Here is an 18167-nt window from a genome sequence, read left to right as displayed (position 1 = left end):
TCCTGCTGCTTTGCATGGTTTGGTGACACAAAGCAGCTATAAACCCATTGTAGCTGGCTCGTTGGAGCCCTGTTGCTGGAGTGGTGCAAAGTAGCTGGAGTGGTGCAAAGTAGCATACTGGGAAATCTCTCAAGAAAAATATCTGTAGTTGATTATAAGTTCCTTGGGACAGGGACCATGTGTTCCTAGATCCAAAGATTTTAGGCAAAAAGGGACTACTATAATAACTAGCCTGACCTCCTGCTTAACACAGGCTGTAGAATTTTACCCAGTGATTCCTGCATTGAGTCCAACAGCTTGTGGTGACTCTTATAGCAACACTTTGCATTAACTTGCAAGGACACTGTAGGTGATACATGCTGAGAGAGTGTGACATCCCCATTATCAGACCTTTTCACTTCCTCATCCAGCTCCTGCTCACTCCAATGCGGGACTTTGATGTAGCCATAGAGCAGCAAATGTTCCTTGGCAGTGAGGTAACTAAATAGCACGTTGTGCTGCATACAGACACCCATGTTCTTCCTGATGAGGTCCTGATCAGTCCTGATATCTTTGCCATAAACAAATATCGTGCCTGATGAGGCAGGAAACAGCCCTGTCAAAATAGATCTGGGAGAAAAAAGAAAATGGTGTAAACAAATGCGGAGATTCTGTTCCCCAGGGGCTTCGCTGAGTGCCTAGCAGAATTCCCTTAGCGGGACCCTTAATTTAACTCTCCTGGATTTAGTGCAAGGCAGACGCATTTCAGCTGCCAAGGGGAAGTTCCAGATGCCTCTGGGGGCCTACAGCATCAGGAAAGACTGGACTGACCTGTGCAGCCAGGTAAAGAGAAAGGGAGCAATAGGTATCCCCACTTCGCCTTTTTATCCCTCCCCTGTTGCTATTCACAAAGACTCCACATCATGGCAACGCTCCTTTCAGCCAATGAGGACAAGACAGCTCCCTTCAGAGCCTGTCGACTCTGCTTCTTTGTCTCCGAGATTGCTGGGGAGCCCATAAAAGGATCATTTTATACCAGCAACATACTCAGGGTCTGCTGGCTCAGAGTCGAGGGGCCAAAGTTCAGGTTCTGAACTCAGATCCTCTATGTGGAAGCATAATACTCTGCCATCAGACCACCAGGCTTACCCCACACCTAGATAAATATGGACCCCAGGCTGCTGTTTAGTTACTGAAAAAACATATTGTGAAGATCACTCTAAATTTTTAAGAGTTTTAGCTGCACTATCTAGTGATCTCCAAATTGCTGGTAACCACATTGACTTTGAAAATGAGAGTTCACTGAGTTCACTGCCATTCTTAGTAAGAAAAAGTGCAAACCATAGACTTCCAGACAATATATCTACAATGAAAACCTCGTGAAGTTCAGGTCTCTATCCGGTAGGTTAGTTCAGGCAAATAATTACCTACCCAGCAATACCCAATGGAACCGAGACATATACTTTCTCCCCAGAATGACTACTTAGACAATATTGGTTGCTTTCAGAGTCTTCCTATAGGGTTTAAAAGGAGAAGCTATTTCTCAAGATGCCCCTTGGCCATCTCAGCTGCTGCTAAGCCCTGCACAAGAGCTCTTCATTCCCTTGGGACTCCAAACCCTCCCTTAATTGCATTTTAAAAAGGAAAAGAAAGGAACCTGTGACCCCCCACTCACCCCCATCAGAATTTGCCCCAGCTGTCAAGTTCCAGGAAGCCATTACGATTACTCTCACACCATCTCTCTCTGGTGAGCATTTCAGAGGATACAGGATGAATTTGTAATCTGCTGAATCATAACATGTGTCTGCCTTTGTGGGTTCAGTCCTCCTCGGGATAACTTTACTTATCAGCTTAACGTGCTGCCCAGGTAACACCTACATGTTGTTCATTTCTGGGCCTTTCAGCTGTAGCACGGTTTGTTATGCTGTGCTTCGGTTCCAGCCTATCGCTGGGGTGCTATGGAAGGAAGGAAGGAGGGCCTTCTGTTAAGGCTGCAGCATAGGACTCCAGAGAGATGGGGTTACAGTGGAGAACTCTGGATTTCATACACTCTACCCCAGACACCAGGGCCGGCGCTTTCATTTAGGCTACTTAGGCAGTCACCTAGGGCGCCAGCATCATGGAGGAGTGGCATTTTGCCGGCGGGGCGGCAAGCGGCTCCAGTGGAGCTGCTGCACTCGTGCCTGCGGAGGGTCTGCTGGTCTCGCGGCTCTGGTGGACCTGCCGCAGACATTTCTGTGGACAGTCTGCTGGTCCCACGGCTTCGGTGGACCTGCCGCAGGCATGCCTGTGGTAGCTCCACTGGAGCCATGGACCAGCAGACCCTCCGCGGGAATGCCTGGGGCAGGTCCACTAGAGCAGTGAGACCTGCGCGCGAGGCTGCAAAATGGCCCGTCGCCTAGGGTGCCAGAAACCCTGGCTCCAGTCCTGCCAGACACCTGTGTGACTGATGGAGCTTCTCCTGGAACAGTCAGACTCCATCCTAGTCCAGCATGTTTGGGGAGCCAGATGAATGTCAATTGTGGGGTGGGGTTCCATTGTGCTACATTACTCTTGTTGTGATGTATGGTTCCTCAGGCTGCTCTAAACCCTGCTGCTTTTGCTTATGCCTGGATTCTCCACAGACCAGCTCACAGCTCCAGAGGTGTAAACAGTTCCCTGGGGGGCACATCATCCCATCACAGTGCTGAGCACAGCTTGGATGCAGGGGGAATCTAGTCCTACAGGTCTGTTTTCATATTCGTTATTTAAAAATCCTAATAATGAAAACATGCAAACCTGGCAGAACTGAAAGGCCAATAGATCATCCCATTGCTCCTCCCAGCCCAGCAGACTCATTTGCTTTTCATTTGAATATGCAGCCATTAAGCTTCTTCCCAATACTGCGGCAGCCTGGGATATGAGCCAATCAACCACTGCTTTCGGGAGCAAGTTGCTGTGGGCACCAAAATGCCAATGAACTTGCAGCCACTGCTGTGCTGTGTAATATTATAGGAATTCCATTAGGTTAGGAAACATCTAATGACTATTATGGCTTTTCATTCTGTTTTCTCAATATCAGGAGAGATCACTTTCCCCTGTTAAAATGTTCTTAACCAGTAGTGTCAGACTCCAAAGTAGAAAGACACCCTGTCCATAACAGAGGGGACGGACAAAGAGCAAGGTACACCAATATAAGATAATTACAGAAAGACCAAATCAAAGAAGACATCTTATCCAGCCCTTATAACACTGAGAACTCCCATTTGTTCTTTCACTCACCCGCACTAGTGAACAGACCCATTTGATGCAGAATCAAATAACCACACTATAAAAGAGACATACATTGTCGTCGTTTTTCCAGCTCCATTGTGTCCCAGCAAGGAGGTGATGTTTTCTTCATAGAAGTTCAGGCTGAGGTTCTCAACTGCAGCTTTGGAGCCATAGGTCTTTGTTATTCCATGAAGAGAGACTCCCACAGTGAGATTGGGGGGTTCAGGCTCGAGGTTAGGAGGAAGGGCGCTTTTGACATCTAAAAAAAGAATCAGAAGAGATAACTGATGACTTTATATATGAGGCTATGGACCTTTTTATCGAGAAAAGGTATAGGGCTTTTTATAAAGAACAATAAAAAGAAGTATATTCTTGTCAGCTGAAAACTTGAGAACATTTCTTGGTATTTGCATCATTTTTGAACTTTCCAATATTTCTCCCTCTAACTTCCTACAGCTTAAAACATCCATTATAGTGTGCGGTGTTGTAGCCACGTTTGGTCCTATCACCCCATACTGGAACCCAGACAATCCCGGTGACCACAACTTAAAAGACATCTTTCCTGAACCCCCTCTTCTGGCCTTCAAACGACCCCGAGCCTCTCAAAAACTCATCATCAGAAGCAAGCTCCCCACAGACCAGGACACAGCAACTCAAAGCAGCACCAGACCCTGTCAGAACAACAGATACAAAACCTGCAGACACAGCTCCACTGCTACAATGATCAATAGCCTCCCGCAACTCACCTTTCAAAGTCCATGGGTCCTACATGTGCCTATCACAGTGTGTGGTGTACCTCATCCAGTGCACTAAATGCCCCAACACCAACGATGTGGGTGAAACCAGACAATCACTGCACTCTCCAATGAACTCTCACAGGAAAATGATAAAAGATAAAAGCACCCTGTCACCTGGGCTGAACATTTCTCACAAAATGATCACTCCATACGAACCTCTCAGTCTTCGTCCTCAAAGGAAACCTGCACAGCACCTTCAAAGGACGAGCCTGGGTGTCTACATTCTTAACTTTGCTAGACACTAAAATCCACGGGCTGAACAGAGCCACTAGTGGATTTATGGCTTATTACAACAATCTATAATCCACACCCCGCCTCAACTCCCAGCAAGCTGCATTTCCCTCACACCCTTTCCTTTCCTCCCTGTGACTGGAGGGTTGCCAATGGGCCATTTCACCTTGAATGGCCCCTGGAAATGTGTGTTAACTATTTATGTTAAACAATTTGTTCCACCTTGTGTTTAGCTGTGACATTTGGATTACACTTCCCAGACCCAAAAAAGAGCTCTGTGAGGCTCAAAACAGTCTCTTTCTCACCACCAGAAGTTGTTCCAACAAAAGATATTACCTCACCCACCTTGCCTCTCTACAGCTTATAACAACACATACCAGTACAAATGAATCCGGTCATAAGTAGCCCCCTGCCCATGCCTCCCATGCCACCTAACGCAAATAATGCTCAATAAATACACATCAGTCTGAGGAGGGAGGGTGTATCGAGTGGTAGGGCACTTAACTGGGAGACAAGATCCCTGGGCTCTATTCATGGTTTGATGACCGATCTGTGCATGACCTTGCTCAAGACATTTCCACTTGCTGTGCCTCTGCTTCCCCCTACCCCCTTTGTTTTCTTGTCTGTTTGAAGGGTGAGGTCCTTAGGACAAGGCCTGTCTCTCATTCGGCCTCGCTGGGGGTGGGGGCTCAATCATGGTTGGGGTCTCTAGGCACTTCTTTGTAAAAATTAATTATTATCATTAGTAGTAATAATGATGTTAATTTAACTGTCTGCATTTTACTCTCATTATTTTAGCTGCTGCTATTCCTGTTCCTCTTATAAAAAGCCATTATTTGAAATAATAAGCACCCTATGAACACGAGAAGCATTATATAAGCATGAAGTGTTTAACCCATCTTCACTAATCAAACAGTTTGTTCAACACCCCTGTCAGGAAGATAGGGAAGGGTTACAGTGTTAACCATATTTTACACACAAGGAAACTGAGGCTGCGTTTACATTAGCACTTTGGTTGGTAAAACTTTTCTCGGTCTGGGTGTGAAAAAAACATCCCTGGCTAACGTAAGTTTCACCAACAGGAGCACCTATGTGCACAGAGCTGTGTCGGTGGGAGACGCTTTCCCACCAATATAGCTACCGCCACTCATTGGAGGTGGTTTAATTCAATTATATATTGAATTAATGAAGCTCTCTGCCATTGGCATAGAGCGGCTACATGGGAGGCCAGACACTGGCGCAGCTGCAGCGATACAGCTGTGCTGTTGTAAGGTCTTTAGTGTAGACGCAGCCTTACAAGGAGGTGAAGTGACTTGCCCTAGGCCCCAGGGAGAGTAAGAACGAGGACTAAAACTCAGCTGATCCTGGCTCTGAGCTCAGATGCTTCTGAAGAAGACAAACTAAAGGAGTTTATGTTACAAACTGATTAAAAGAAACAGATATGGAATTATGTCCTGCCACCCTTAATCCCTCATCTGACATAGCATCTTAGGTCCTGATCCTGAAAACACTTGCTACAAAGAAGAGCGAGAAGAGTCCCACTGGTTTTCATATGATTTCTCAAGGCAGTAAGCACTATGAGTTGAGAGCAGTTGTGGGATTGGATCCATCACCCACTGAAGCCAAGGGAAGTGGTTTTTCATTAGGCCTGTAGTTAACTAAATAATATTAGCTCAACTTTGCAGAATTTAAGGTATTCCCTAAAACAAGCATAGGGCATGCTAAAAATACCAAGCAACCCATATTTCTGTATCTTAGATAAACCTGCAAGCTTTTAAATACACGCACCCCTTTTGCCAAAGGCAAACCTGCATTTGCATGCCCAAGCTAGGTAACTGCACACTTCTAAGATTGTATGTGCCAGTGTTCAGTCTGCACCCAGACATGGTAGAGCGGATGTATTTAACAAGGTCATTCTGGTTCTAGATAAGGAAAGGTTTCGGAAGGGACGGCACTAGCTTTTTTGCCGCCCCAAGCACGGCAGTCAAGCAGCCTTCGGTGGCTTGCCTGCGGGAGGTCTGCTGGTCCCACAGCTTCGACATACCCACCGCCGAATTGCCACCGAATCCGCAGGACTGGCGACCTCCTGCAGGCAAGCCGCTGAAGGCATCCTGACTGCCGCCCTCACGGCGACCAGCAGGCCACCCCCCATGGCGTGCTGCCCCAGGCATGTGCTTGGAGCACTGAAGCCTGGAGCTGCCACAGGGTTTCAGAGATATCCCTTACATTTAAAAACTGGGCTACCAGTTTGGCAACCAGCACTATCTCTACTACAGGAATGGACTTGTTAAGCGTGTCCTCTGGACAAACATTGCCTACACACAACATAGCATCCCCCTTTGTAAACCTAGCTTCATATAGGTCTTGCTTGGATTACCATCATTAACAATTCTAGGATGTACGTACACATCTTGTTGGTGAATGCAGCCTCTTTCCTTAGCAAGAGTTTGGTGAAGAGGAGACTGCATCTTTTCTCATTCCATAATGGTATGTAACCGTAGCGTTCGGCCCAGTAGGATGGGAGCAATGGGAAATACCATGGGGCAGCCATGCCATATTTTCCTGCAACCATAAACAAAAGAAGGAAAGAAACAAATTAAAGTATTTGCTCGTGGGCATCTTACAGAAAGTACTAGCTGCGACCGCGCACTGACGAATAGCAAAAATAAAGTCTGAAGGAGTTTATTTTTGCCTTGATGCACCCGTGTACTATTGGTAACTTCTATAGCGGATTTTTCTCTGATTGCATAGTAGGAAGTATTGGGTAATATATTATCCTCGGTAATTTCATAGTCAGATGAAGGAGCCCTTTACTTTTCTGCCCAGGCCCACTGTAGGTGTCTGTGCACTGATAGATCATTTCACCAGCCAGGGAAGGAAAACAAACACCACACTCAAGTCCTTTAAAGCCCCTTGCCTCAGAGTATGAGTTATTGCATGAAATGAAAAGACACGTAGGACACAAAATAAAACAACTCCACTGACAAATGCTGGCGATGTCCCCAAAGGCTTTTCCCTTGCTTCCATCAGCCAGGGGAAAGAGTACACAGCCTTCCCCAGCCCAGCTTCCTATATAGCCCACCTAGCCATGTGACCGGCAGAGACCCCCTAACCCTTTCTAGGCTGTGTCACCCTGTCACAGTTTCATTACTCCCCTCAGTCACAACTGGAACCCAGGGACACCTCCTAAGTTATGACTTTGTGTCACATAAAATTAAAAAGCAAATCACACCTACGTGATCCACAAGTGTAGGGTACCACCGAGTACAGATCTACCCACTCCAATGAATTCTGGAATCTGCCAGGGCTGATTTATAACTTTCAAGAGAGACTGTGTGGCAGTCGCTTGTAATACTTTGCATTCTTACCTGGGAAAACATTCCTAATGTACCAGCCCAGGATGAAATAGATGAAAGAGTCTATCAGAATTAGCCAGCACATCCAGCCAAAAGAAGTATTGTCGCCAGACATTGGTGAGCTATACATATTGTCCCATTGCAGGCCTGAAGTAAAGATATAAAGAATATATTGTGAAATATGTTGATGAAGTATCACAGTCATGAAGGAGCAAAACTTAGTTTTATATATGCCCTACATACCTATGCCCTGTTCCTCATAACGAGCAATGTACTGACTTGCATAACTGAATGCAGTCGGGGACAACAGGCTCTGTGGAACAAATTGTAAAACAAAATTACTGAAGAATTCCCAAAAAAACCTTCACTGGGCCTGATCCAGTGGCCAGAGATGTGGATGCAAATCTTTCCCCTGACTTCAGTGAGCACTGGATCAAACACATCATTGACAAAATTTTCAGTGGTGGTCTCTAAAATTGCCTCTATGATTTTGCACATGCAGTTGCTTCTTTGTGCAAAAACATGCATTTAAACACAAAAATCAGATAGTTAGATATCTTAAGCAAGCAGATAGTTAGATATCTTAAGCAAGCAGATAGTTAGATATCTTAAGAAATAGAGGATTTTGGTTAATACATTTTTTTTGAAAAATTGCAACTTTGCAAGTTAATCAGGCAGTCAGAATTACTTGAAGCATGGGGCAAAACTAATCCACTGAATTCTGTGGATTTATATTTGCTTATGCAAGCAATGAATTTGGCTTTTGGAACCTAAACATCTATGATTCCAGAGAAATGTTTTTCTCCAGGACGAGGTTTTTACTTATGAGACTAATGCCTTGTACTTTATACAGTCCAGGCAATGAGAAAGGTACTCCTGAATGCCACAATGACACTAAGGCCCAGATCTTCAGAGGTATTTAGGCTCCCAATCTGAATTGGGATCAGTGGATGTTGGGAGCCTAAATGCATTTGAAGATTTGGGTGTAACTGCTTTACACTGTAGAATCTGAATGGAGTGCAGGATCCGAGGTTTCCATTGCAGGACAGAGATGGGTTAGTCAGTGAGATGTTTTGCCCCTCCTGCTACGTCCTTTCATTCCATATCTCAGTTAAGAAAGGGACTGATATCTGATCATCCTGTTTTTTCTCCTTTGGCGCAAGCATTACGTTATAATTCTTGAGTTCTGTTTTCATTACTAAGTTAAGGGGAATTGAAGGTTTGTGCAATTAAAGAATTGGCAGCACCAGGTGTAATGAAGTCAGCAACCTTCCCCTAAAGCTCTGCCAGAGCCCCTCATTTCTATCCTTAACAGCCTTTCTATTCTAGCCGTGGGCAGCTCTCGATCAGAACCTGCCAGTCATCGAGAAATCTACTTTGTGTCATATTCTGCAGTGGCTTGGTGATGTCCATAAACAGAGTGTAGAATGAAGCCACCTGGCTCACATTCATTTGCAACCCTCGGGAGCCCCAGAAGCAAATGTCTGCTACCAAACACTCCTGCCCCTTTATTTTAATGAGAAAAAAAAAAAACAACTTACCAGCAGACTCTTCACTGAGAAGCTCAAATGATTCTCAATTACCAGCAGCACAATGAAGGGAGAAAAGGTGAGGCTATAGATAAGGCTGCCAACCAAGGCTGCAATGTTGGTGTTGTTGAAGAAGACACTGATGAGGTAGCACATGGCTATGATGGAGAGGCTGTAGTCCATGAGGTACAGGAACAGGATCACAACATTGATTTTGGGCAGGATGTTGCCAACTTTCAGTATAATGATGAGAAACGTGATTGTGATTAGAAGAAAGGTGGTGCTTTCAATGAACCAGGCAATGAAATGGCTGCTGGAGTTAACACCCATCATCTTCATGTACTGTGGAAAGGAAGGCAGAAAACAGACAGCTGTTTATTATGAGATATTTCTAATTATATACTTGGCACTGAAATACTTCAGCATTTTCTTCTCACACTCTGGATAGTGCACGGAATAAGAGCATGTCTGCTCTGATTTTGGCATAGGCTCTACTTATAAACCAGGGTAGCCTAGCAAATTTGCATCTTCAGACCATCCTGTGTTTGCAGAACAGTCCAATACAAGAGTGCCATGTCCCAGAAGGTGTATATGGCCCCCAAAATCGAACGCACATACTAACATTTGCCTCTAGTATAACCGTATTTGTTGCTTTTCTAAAACATTTTGGGTATATTTTTAAAGACTAGTGAGTGGTTTCACTGCAAAGGCACTTTTAAAATCTCAACCAATGATCTCATTGTAAAAGAAAAAGTCAATTTCCCCATTTCCCACTTACCTAACACTAGAAATCCCGAGCCTCCTGGTGTAAATAGACACAGCTGCAACAAAGGCTCATTTACATAAGCTGTGAATCTGGCCCTCTCGGTCTTGGGAGCCTAAGAATATTATGTGCTGCAAGAGAAACCACATTCACAGCTCTCTTCTAGAACTGATGTGATTGGTTACATGTCTAACAAGCCTGCTGCTACTTTGGTTCCTGTGAAAAATGGCATCAGAATAAGCTGCGATCAATTAGATCAATCAATTAATTGGTTTGGGTTGTTTTTTTTTAAAAAAAGCTCATTAAATTTCCTTCAAAGTTTGTAAGTGTCCATTAGTGACATTTTTTGGTGATCCAGCAGCTGTTTCCATGGGAATGGTAACAGGAACAGATCTGTCTGAGTTCTTGTTGATTGCTGAGGGTTAGACTTGCAAAAGCCCTTTGGCTCTTAAGGCTGTCATACATGTTCACTTTGAAAATCCAATTAAATTATGGTAGGGAAAAGAGTGTCACTTTGCTTTCAATGCCTTATTTTCCTTCTGGTAGGGGCAATGAGCGAAGAACTCCCTTTCGCTAGAGATGACATAAAATACAACGCCCGGGGCATTCTACTGGCTGGGGGCCTGCCCCAGTTTCAGCCTCTCTTTTAGATACCCAGGGAACATTGGGTCTGCTGAGTTTGCCAAACCCTCCTCGTCGCATGGGTTATGGGTCCAATCAGGGACACAAGAGACAAGCCATGAGATTTATATGACTAGATTGCCCTGAGTGACCTTTCCTGAAGAATCAAGATGACAAAAGCTTTGCAAGACAGTTTACAGAAACAGAGCAGTTCCAGCAAACCATTGCAGCAAGTTCAGAAACATAAGGTCTGAAACCTGAACCCTGGCTGTGTGTCAGTTGGTTTTAAGCTGGAGTTGAACATTTCACATAGCTGTCCCCCATCCCTCACTGCATAAAACCACTAATAACACATCAACAACTTGTCATCCCCACCCACCCAAATGGAAACACACAGCAGAAGAGTTGGTTTATTTGCCAAAACGCTAGTCAGCCCCCAGTTCTCATTTTAACAAAGTAAGTGATTTCCCTTCAACTATGATTAATTCATGTCACTGAGTCCATACATTTACATGTTTAACGTGCATTTTATACAGTGACAACAGGGCTTTCAACACTTGTGCCACTCCAGTCAATGTCACATCATCTATCTGCTACATTCTTGATAGAAAATCTAGTCATAATTTCATTAATGTACCTCATAAAGCCTTAGATCTTTCTCTTGAACAAGCTTTTTCACAAAAGCAGCTATAAACAGTGACCAGGCAGCCATCAGAGCAAATGGAAGAGAGTAGGTCACACTGCTTAAGAACCTGTAAAAGGCAAATGCAGGATTTAGCTGAACAGAAAATGTGCTAGATTAGGGATTTATGCTGAATATACTTTTCAAATTAATACTCTCTGCAGAGGAAAACCATGCTCATGTTTTTAAATGTAGAGTATAATTAATATTAGAAAAAGGGTATTTTGCATGTACATAGGATCTTCCAGCCAAGAAACTCCAAACAGTTTAAAAATATTAATGAATTAACCCTTTTTACCCTGCTGTCATGTAAGTAAGTATTATTAGTCGGATTTTACAGCTGGGGAAACTGCCACACAGAGAGATTAAGGCCAACATTTTCAAAACTGTGTGCCTAAAGTTAGTCACCTAAATCCAAAGTGCTGGGAATTCATGACTCCGAATGAAGTAAGTCAATAAAGTCAGCAGATGGTTACCATTTCTGAAAATCAGGCTGTTTATTTCCCTGTCTACTTATGGATTCAGGTGCCTAACCTGACATCCACATTTGAAAACTGTGGCCTGAGTGTCTTGCCCAGTGTCAGACTGTGAGAGAACCAGCATTAGAACCCATGTTTCATGACCCCCATTCATATGCTTTAGCCAGCAGACTTTCCTTCCAGTCAAAAGGAAGTAGTAGTGGTAGTAAATTGAACCTACTGTATTTGAAAACAAGATTATTAACAGATTGTTTTTCCACAGTAGATTAACTTCAATGAATGTTCCCTTTCTGATGAAAAAAGCCAATACTATTTCTGCAAAAAGTCTCAAACGAAACTATTTCAAACAAAATAAAAAATTAATTTTGTTCTGAATTGTTTTAGTTGAAAACTCAAAGATGTCATAAAAATCAACCCATTTTTATGAAATGTTTTGATTTCGATAAAACTGCATTTTTCAACTAAAAAGAATGTCAACCAGGTCTCCAAATTTCAGCAGTTTCCAAATGTTATGGTAGAATGACATGAGATTGCCACAACTTTGCCTGTAAAATGGTAACTGAGTGGTAGCAGTTGATGAATGTTGACTTTATAACAGCTTCTGTTGCAGCATCATTCCACAGCTCCTGAGTATTTTAATAATTAAATGAAATGGCATCTCCTGAACTTTCCAGGTGGAGGAAAGAGAATTGTGAAGGTGAGTTGTTTTCCTGGCAGCAAGAATTCGAGAAAAGCAGCATACAACTCAATACTAAGTGCTCCAGGAAATAGTTTATCAGAGTACATAATGATTTAACATTAAAAATCCATATTTTTGCTGTAAATAATTGACATTTTGTCTGAGCTATTCCTGACCACTTCACAGTCACAAGAAGGAGGCAGAGTATTTGCATGTGAATTATCTTATTGTAACCTTCATTTAGAATACAACTCTCTCTCTCTCTGATCAACATATGAAGTTAACAAATGTCCTACAGATTGCAGCTTGTTTTTTAGCTCAAGTGGTACAAACTCATGCTTTTAGTACAAAATGCTCTGCATTAAGAACGGCCATACTGGGTCAAACCAATGGTCCATCTAGCCCAGTATCCTATCTTCTGACAGTGGCCAATGCCAAGTGCCCCAGAGGTAATGAACAGAACAGGTAAACATCAAGTGATCCATCATGCCCTGTCACCCATTCCCAGCTTCTGACAAACGGAGGCTAGGGACATCACCCCTGCCTAACCCCATTCAAACCTTTTGGTTGGTCCGAGTGGAGTCAGTTATACTGTCCTCTGTAGAATGATTGTCCAAGCCAACATCCCACACTGAACATCCCTCACTGCTTTAAAATACATTGAAAGTAGCTTTTCACACATGCTTTTACCCAGCTTGGCTGCTGCCTCTGGTCCCTATAATAATTTCTGAGAGATCACAATCCCAGGATTCCATTTCTTATCATAACTGTCACACCCAGAGACCAGATCCTCAGCTGGTATAAAATGGTTTGGCTGTATTGAAGTCAGCTGAGTTATGCTGATTTACACCAGCTGAGATCTGGCTCAAGGTGATCAGAATCCAAAACTCCTTACTCCTGTGCCAGTCTGTTTATCAAGACTCATTCTGGTTCATACATCATTCATACTGCACCACTTGGTGTAACAGGCAGTTAATCCTGACAGCTCAGTGCAATGGAATCTCATCTGTCTTTCCCCGTCATTGCTGAGAGGAGGGTTACAATCTCATCTTCTCTATTGCTCTTGCAGCACCTGGGAAAGAGGCATATATAGCAGAACTGCACACTAGAACTGTGTCGAAACTGGAATTGCTTATAACAAATAACAAATACTGAGACTTGAAGTAATATCAAGTAACTTAAAGCTCATATTTAGGATGTGACATTCTGTACCTCAGGGAAAACTCCAGAACCCTCATGTTTATCCTTGTAAAATGATTGCGTGGTATCCAATGCATAATTTCTCATGTCAGGTGTCTTCGGAAGGCTCATGATTCACTGACTATTGTTGTTAGGCTAATATTATAGTAATCGTTGTTATAATAATGTTATAGGTTGTAATGTCATGCATATAGTTATGAGGTTGAAAATGTGCCCTCATGGATTAAAGCAAGCCCAGGCAAAAACTCTCGAGAAGCAGAGGGGCAGTTCACACCTCATCAGGGCATATATGGGACAAACCCAGCCCAGCCTCAGAGGAACAAAGGACATTGGCCTAGGCAACAACAAAGGATTTGTTGGACTCTGGAGTGAGTCAGTTTTGGACTGCGATGAGTTAACGCTCACCTGACTCGGGGCGGGGGGAGGAGGGAGCAAAGCCAAGAGGTAAGAAAGGACATGATAAAAGGGAGAGACATTTGCCATGCTCTTCCTCTCTCTTCCACCTCCATCTACAGACATCACCACCAAGCAACTGAAGGGCAACCAGCCAGCCTGTGGTGAGAAGCATCTAAGTTTGCAAGGACACTGAAAGTATTAAGATGGGCTTAGAATGCATTTTGTTTTTATTTTATTTGACCAAATCTGACTTGTTATGCTTTGACTAATAATCACTTAAAATCTATCTTTGTAGTTAATAAATCCATTTGTTTATGCTGCCTGAAGAGTGTGTTTGGTTTGAAGCGTGTCAGAGACTCCCTATGGGATAACAAGCCTAGTACATATCTATTTCTTTATTAAACTGATGAACTCATATAAGCTTGCAGTGTCCAGAGGGCATAACTGGACACTGCAAGAAGGAGGTTACTAGGGTTGTGTCTGGGACCAAAGATACTGGCTAGTGTCATTCGGCTGCACAATCCAAGGAACAGTTTACATGCCAGACACTGTGCGTAAAGAGCCCAGGAATGGGGGTTCTCAGAACAGAGCAAGGTAAGGTTGGCTCCCAGACTCAAGGATTGGTCCGGATAACATCAGAGGGGAATGTCACAGTGAGAGGAGGGTTACAACCTCATCTCCTCTATAGCTCTTGCAGCACCTGAGAGAGAGGCATATATAGCAGAACTGCATACTCTGAACTATGTCTAAACTGGAATTGCTGGAACAAATAATAAATACTGCAGCTTGAAATAATATCAAGTAACGTAAAGCTCATATTTAGGCTCATAAATTTAGGGACTTTTTGTTTCTCAATAGATGAGTTTCCCAGCCCTAACCTATAATCTGCATTTATACATCTACTGGAATAGGCCAAGACCATTGTAATTATCCTGCTAACGTATACCATGTTCTGCAAGTCATTGTCGTTGAGAAGAAGTAATGGGCTTAATCCACAGGAAGGGAGATTTAGGTTAGATATTAGAAAAAAAATTCTAGCTATAAGAGTAGTTAAGCTCTGGAACAGGCTTCCAAGAAAGGCTGTGAAATCCCCATCACCGGATGATTTTACGAACACTGTAAACAAACACCTCTCAGTGATGGTCTAGTTTTACTTGGTCCTGCCTCAGTGTAAGGGTGTGGACTTGCTGACTTCCTGAGGTCCCGCCCAGCCCTACAGCTCTATGATTCTATGATTGTTTTGTTTTAAACAACTAAAAGCTCATGGACTTACATATCCTTATTGTAGCAGGGGTAGGGAGTGGCCTGGACTTGAACAGCGATTTCCTCTGGACTCTTCCCCGTCTGCAGCTCAATTATTGCTCTCTCGATACTGTCCTGGATATAGATAAAGGCTCGGCTGTAGATCTGACTCTGAGAGGCTGAATTATGTGGGCCCACGGTCCAGATCCTCTCCCTGATCCTATTCGTCGTTTGGGAAATCCTGCTGCTCATTCGGATGGTATAATTGACCAGTGGAGGAAGGGAGAGACTGCCAGGAGTTGCTCTCCTCTGTCTGCTACTTCTTGATGGTAGCTTGAAAATGACACCTTGAGAAAACAAAGTGAAGTTTATTTTTCAGTCAAGAATGATTGCAGTAGGATAGTGCCACATATAAGTATCAAATCTGAACTTCTCATTTTTATAACCCTTTTACATATTAAAACCCAACAGTCTTTTAACTAAAGAGCCTACTGCTCAGATGGTTATGCAGTTTGTTGTCACTATCAAGCATGTCAAAGTAGAGTTAGCTGTTGTTGCTCAACAGTTAGCTGTTGTTTATGCTGACATTTCCAAAACCGCCTGATGATTCTGGGGCTGAGAACTCACCCTCTGAAAAACAGACCCTTTTTAGTTGTTCCTACGTCAGCACTCAGTATCAGAGGTACCCCAAAACACTAGTCACTTTTGGAAAACCGTGGTCTTAGATCTAACCTGACTAGAAAAAATATAAATATTCCATATACAGAGTATCAAATCTCATGTATGATAGATTTACAGGAAATCAGTTTTAATAACTACCGATACATCACATTATCAAGGTTAGTAAAGTTTCTGTTGATAAGGGAGATGTTTTTAATGGTGACTGAATTATGGGATATTAAAAAAGAACAGTTTATGGGACTTTCAAGAAAGTCCTGAGCTCACATTCTGATACTTTTAAAAAAGAAACCAAGGACACACATAAGATCCTTTCATTTTCCCTACTTGATATGATAGCCAAAAGTTAATGGGCTAAATTCATCTGACTTTTATGAATGTAGTTCTCATCTGCCAATATACGTCTCGTACAATATTTGTTTGGCTATTTGGTTTCATTAAAGCATTTCAAGAACATTATGATCTGCTAAAGAAAGGTGTGGTCTCTTCATATTACTTGCTTTCCATATCCCTTTTCCTCTACAGGCCTATCTGGAGGACAGCTCTGTATCCTGGAGATTCACCAAAGGGTTCCCACGGTGCTCAACAGAAGACCATATTGGCACCTTGCCAGGATACCAAGGGCTACCTATACCTAGTCTGCATGAAAAGAAGCAAATTGTAGCCTACTGTCTTCTGTGATAAGGAGGCATGGCCATGCAACATGTCATGGCTGACTGGCTGAAGATTGCAGGATGAGCATTGTTTGCAGGGACCTATTGTCTTCCTAATATAGAACTCTATGTATAGCACTTGACTTATGAACTGCACTTCGGCTATTGCACATGATAGCATGGTAAAAAGGGTTAATTCATTAATTACACAGGCATTTCTGTACCTGGACACGGCACTTACTTCCAAAAAGTTCGTTCCTCAAAAAAAGATCTTTAGCTACCATTTCCAGCTCCTCTCTGGTTTTTGCCACCTGAATGCGATCAAACGACACACAGGAGGATACATTTACTGCCAGGGTAGATAATGTGTCCAGCTGATTGATGATGTCTGCGTTGTTCTGCAATTCCAACATTATATCATCTGGGGGATGGGGAATGAAGCAAAGGAACCATCACTTCATTATGCCATTAATGCTAATAAGGATGGAAAAACAATCACACTAAACATTAATCATAAAATATTATTCTGCATTTACCAGGGCAATGAATGCATGTGGTTGACCCAATTTTTAGGTTAATCATTCTTAACACGCTCATTAGTTTGTCTTTGGGAGAATGCCAACTATGGAATGTGACGGCCATTTCAAACCAGAGGTTACTGCTAATCTGCTGGTTTTTTAAACTGTGTATGATGTTCTCCATTCCTTCCACGTCCAGTGATTTTCAGCCATGTCTGCTGATCTGTTTTAGCTCAGTAGAGAACGCAATCTATTTTATCTAAGCCCGTCAAGTAAGAGGTAGGTCTGCCATGGTACTGTGTGTATCAGACCTGTTAATGCAGCCAATAAAGGTACTGCTGTCTTATGGATGTTGTACATGGTGACTACTTAATGTAGTGTAACTACGGTGGAACAGCAGCCACGAGGATGATGGTTATGCTGCAGTTAGGACAGGTGATTGCACTCAGTAGGTGACTATGTTCACAGATTTCATTCTACACAGCGTGCTGATATGGGTTGCAATGAGCTGGACTCACACCTGATCTACATCAGCTTCCACTGGCATAAACAAAGGCTGTGCTGGAGTCATTGTGGACAGTTCTTTGAAAACATCCACTCAGTGTGCAGTGGCGGTCAAAAAAATGAACAGAATATTGGGAATCATTAAGAAAGGGATAGGAAATAAGACAGAAAATATCATGTTGCCTCTATATAAATTCAATGGTACGCCCACATCTTGAATACTGAGTGCAGATGTGGTCGATCTATCTCAGAAAATTATATTGGATTTGGAAAAGATTCAAAAGAGGCCAACAAAAATGATTAGGGGTATGAAACAGCTTCCATATGAGGAGAGATTAAAAAGACTGGGATTTTTCAGCTTGAAAAAAAGAGATGAATGGGGGGAGGGAGGGTATGATAGAGATCTATCAAATCATGACCTGTGCGGAGAAAGTAAATAAGGAAGTGTAATTTATTCGTCCTCATAACACAAGAACTAGCGGTCGCCAAATAAAATTAATAAGCAGCAGGTTTAAAACTAACAAATAAAGAATTTTTTCACACAACGCACAGTCAACCCATGGAACTCCTTGCCAGAGGATGTTGTGAAGGCCAAGACTATAACAGGG

General features: G+C 43.0%; 1 protein-coding gene across 1 annotated transcript in view; it reads right to left on the bottom strand.

The window, feature by feature from the left end:
• The window catches only part of ABCA12 (ATP binding cassette subfamily A member 12), a 142703-nt gene that overhangs the window by 64348 nt on the left and 60188 nt on the right, over positions 1-18167 (bottom strand). The window contains exons 22-30 of the mRNA XM_032805314.2: positions 16779-16958; positions 15238-15553; positions 11166-11280; positions 9157-9486; positions 7859-7928; positions 7628-7762; positions 6666-6821; positions 3304-3490; positions 391-609 (exon numbers count right to left, since the gene is read on the bottom strand). Of these exons, the coding sequence (XP_032661205.1) occupies positions 391-609; positions 3304-3490; positions 6666-6821; positions 7628-7762; positions 7859-7928; positions 9157-9486; positions 11166-11280; positions 15238-15553; positions 16779-16958 (1708 nt within the window). The remainder of the gene's footprint in view (positions 1-390; positions 610-3303; positions 3491-6665; positions 6822-7627; positions 7763-7858; positions 7929-9156; positions 9487-11165; positions 11281-15237; positions 15554-16778; positions 16959-18167) is intronic.

The sequence above is a fragment of the Chelonoidis abingdonii genome, chromosome 10, assembly GCF_003597395.2.
Source record: "Chelonoidis abingdonii isolate Lonesome George chromosome 10, CheloAbing_2.0, whole genome shotgun sequence".
NCBI lineage: Eukaryota > Metazoa > Chordata > Testudines > Testudinidae > Chelonoidis > Chelonoidis abingdonii.
This window is presented reverse-complemented; position numbering and strand designations above follow the sequence as displayed.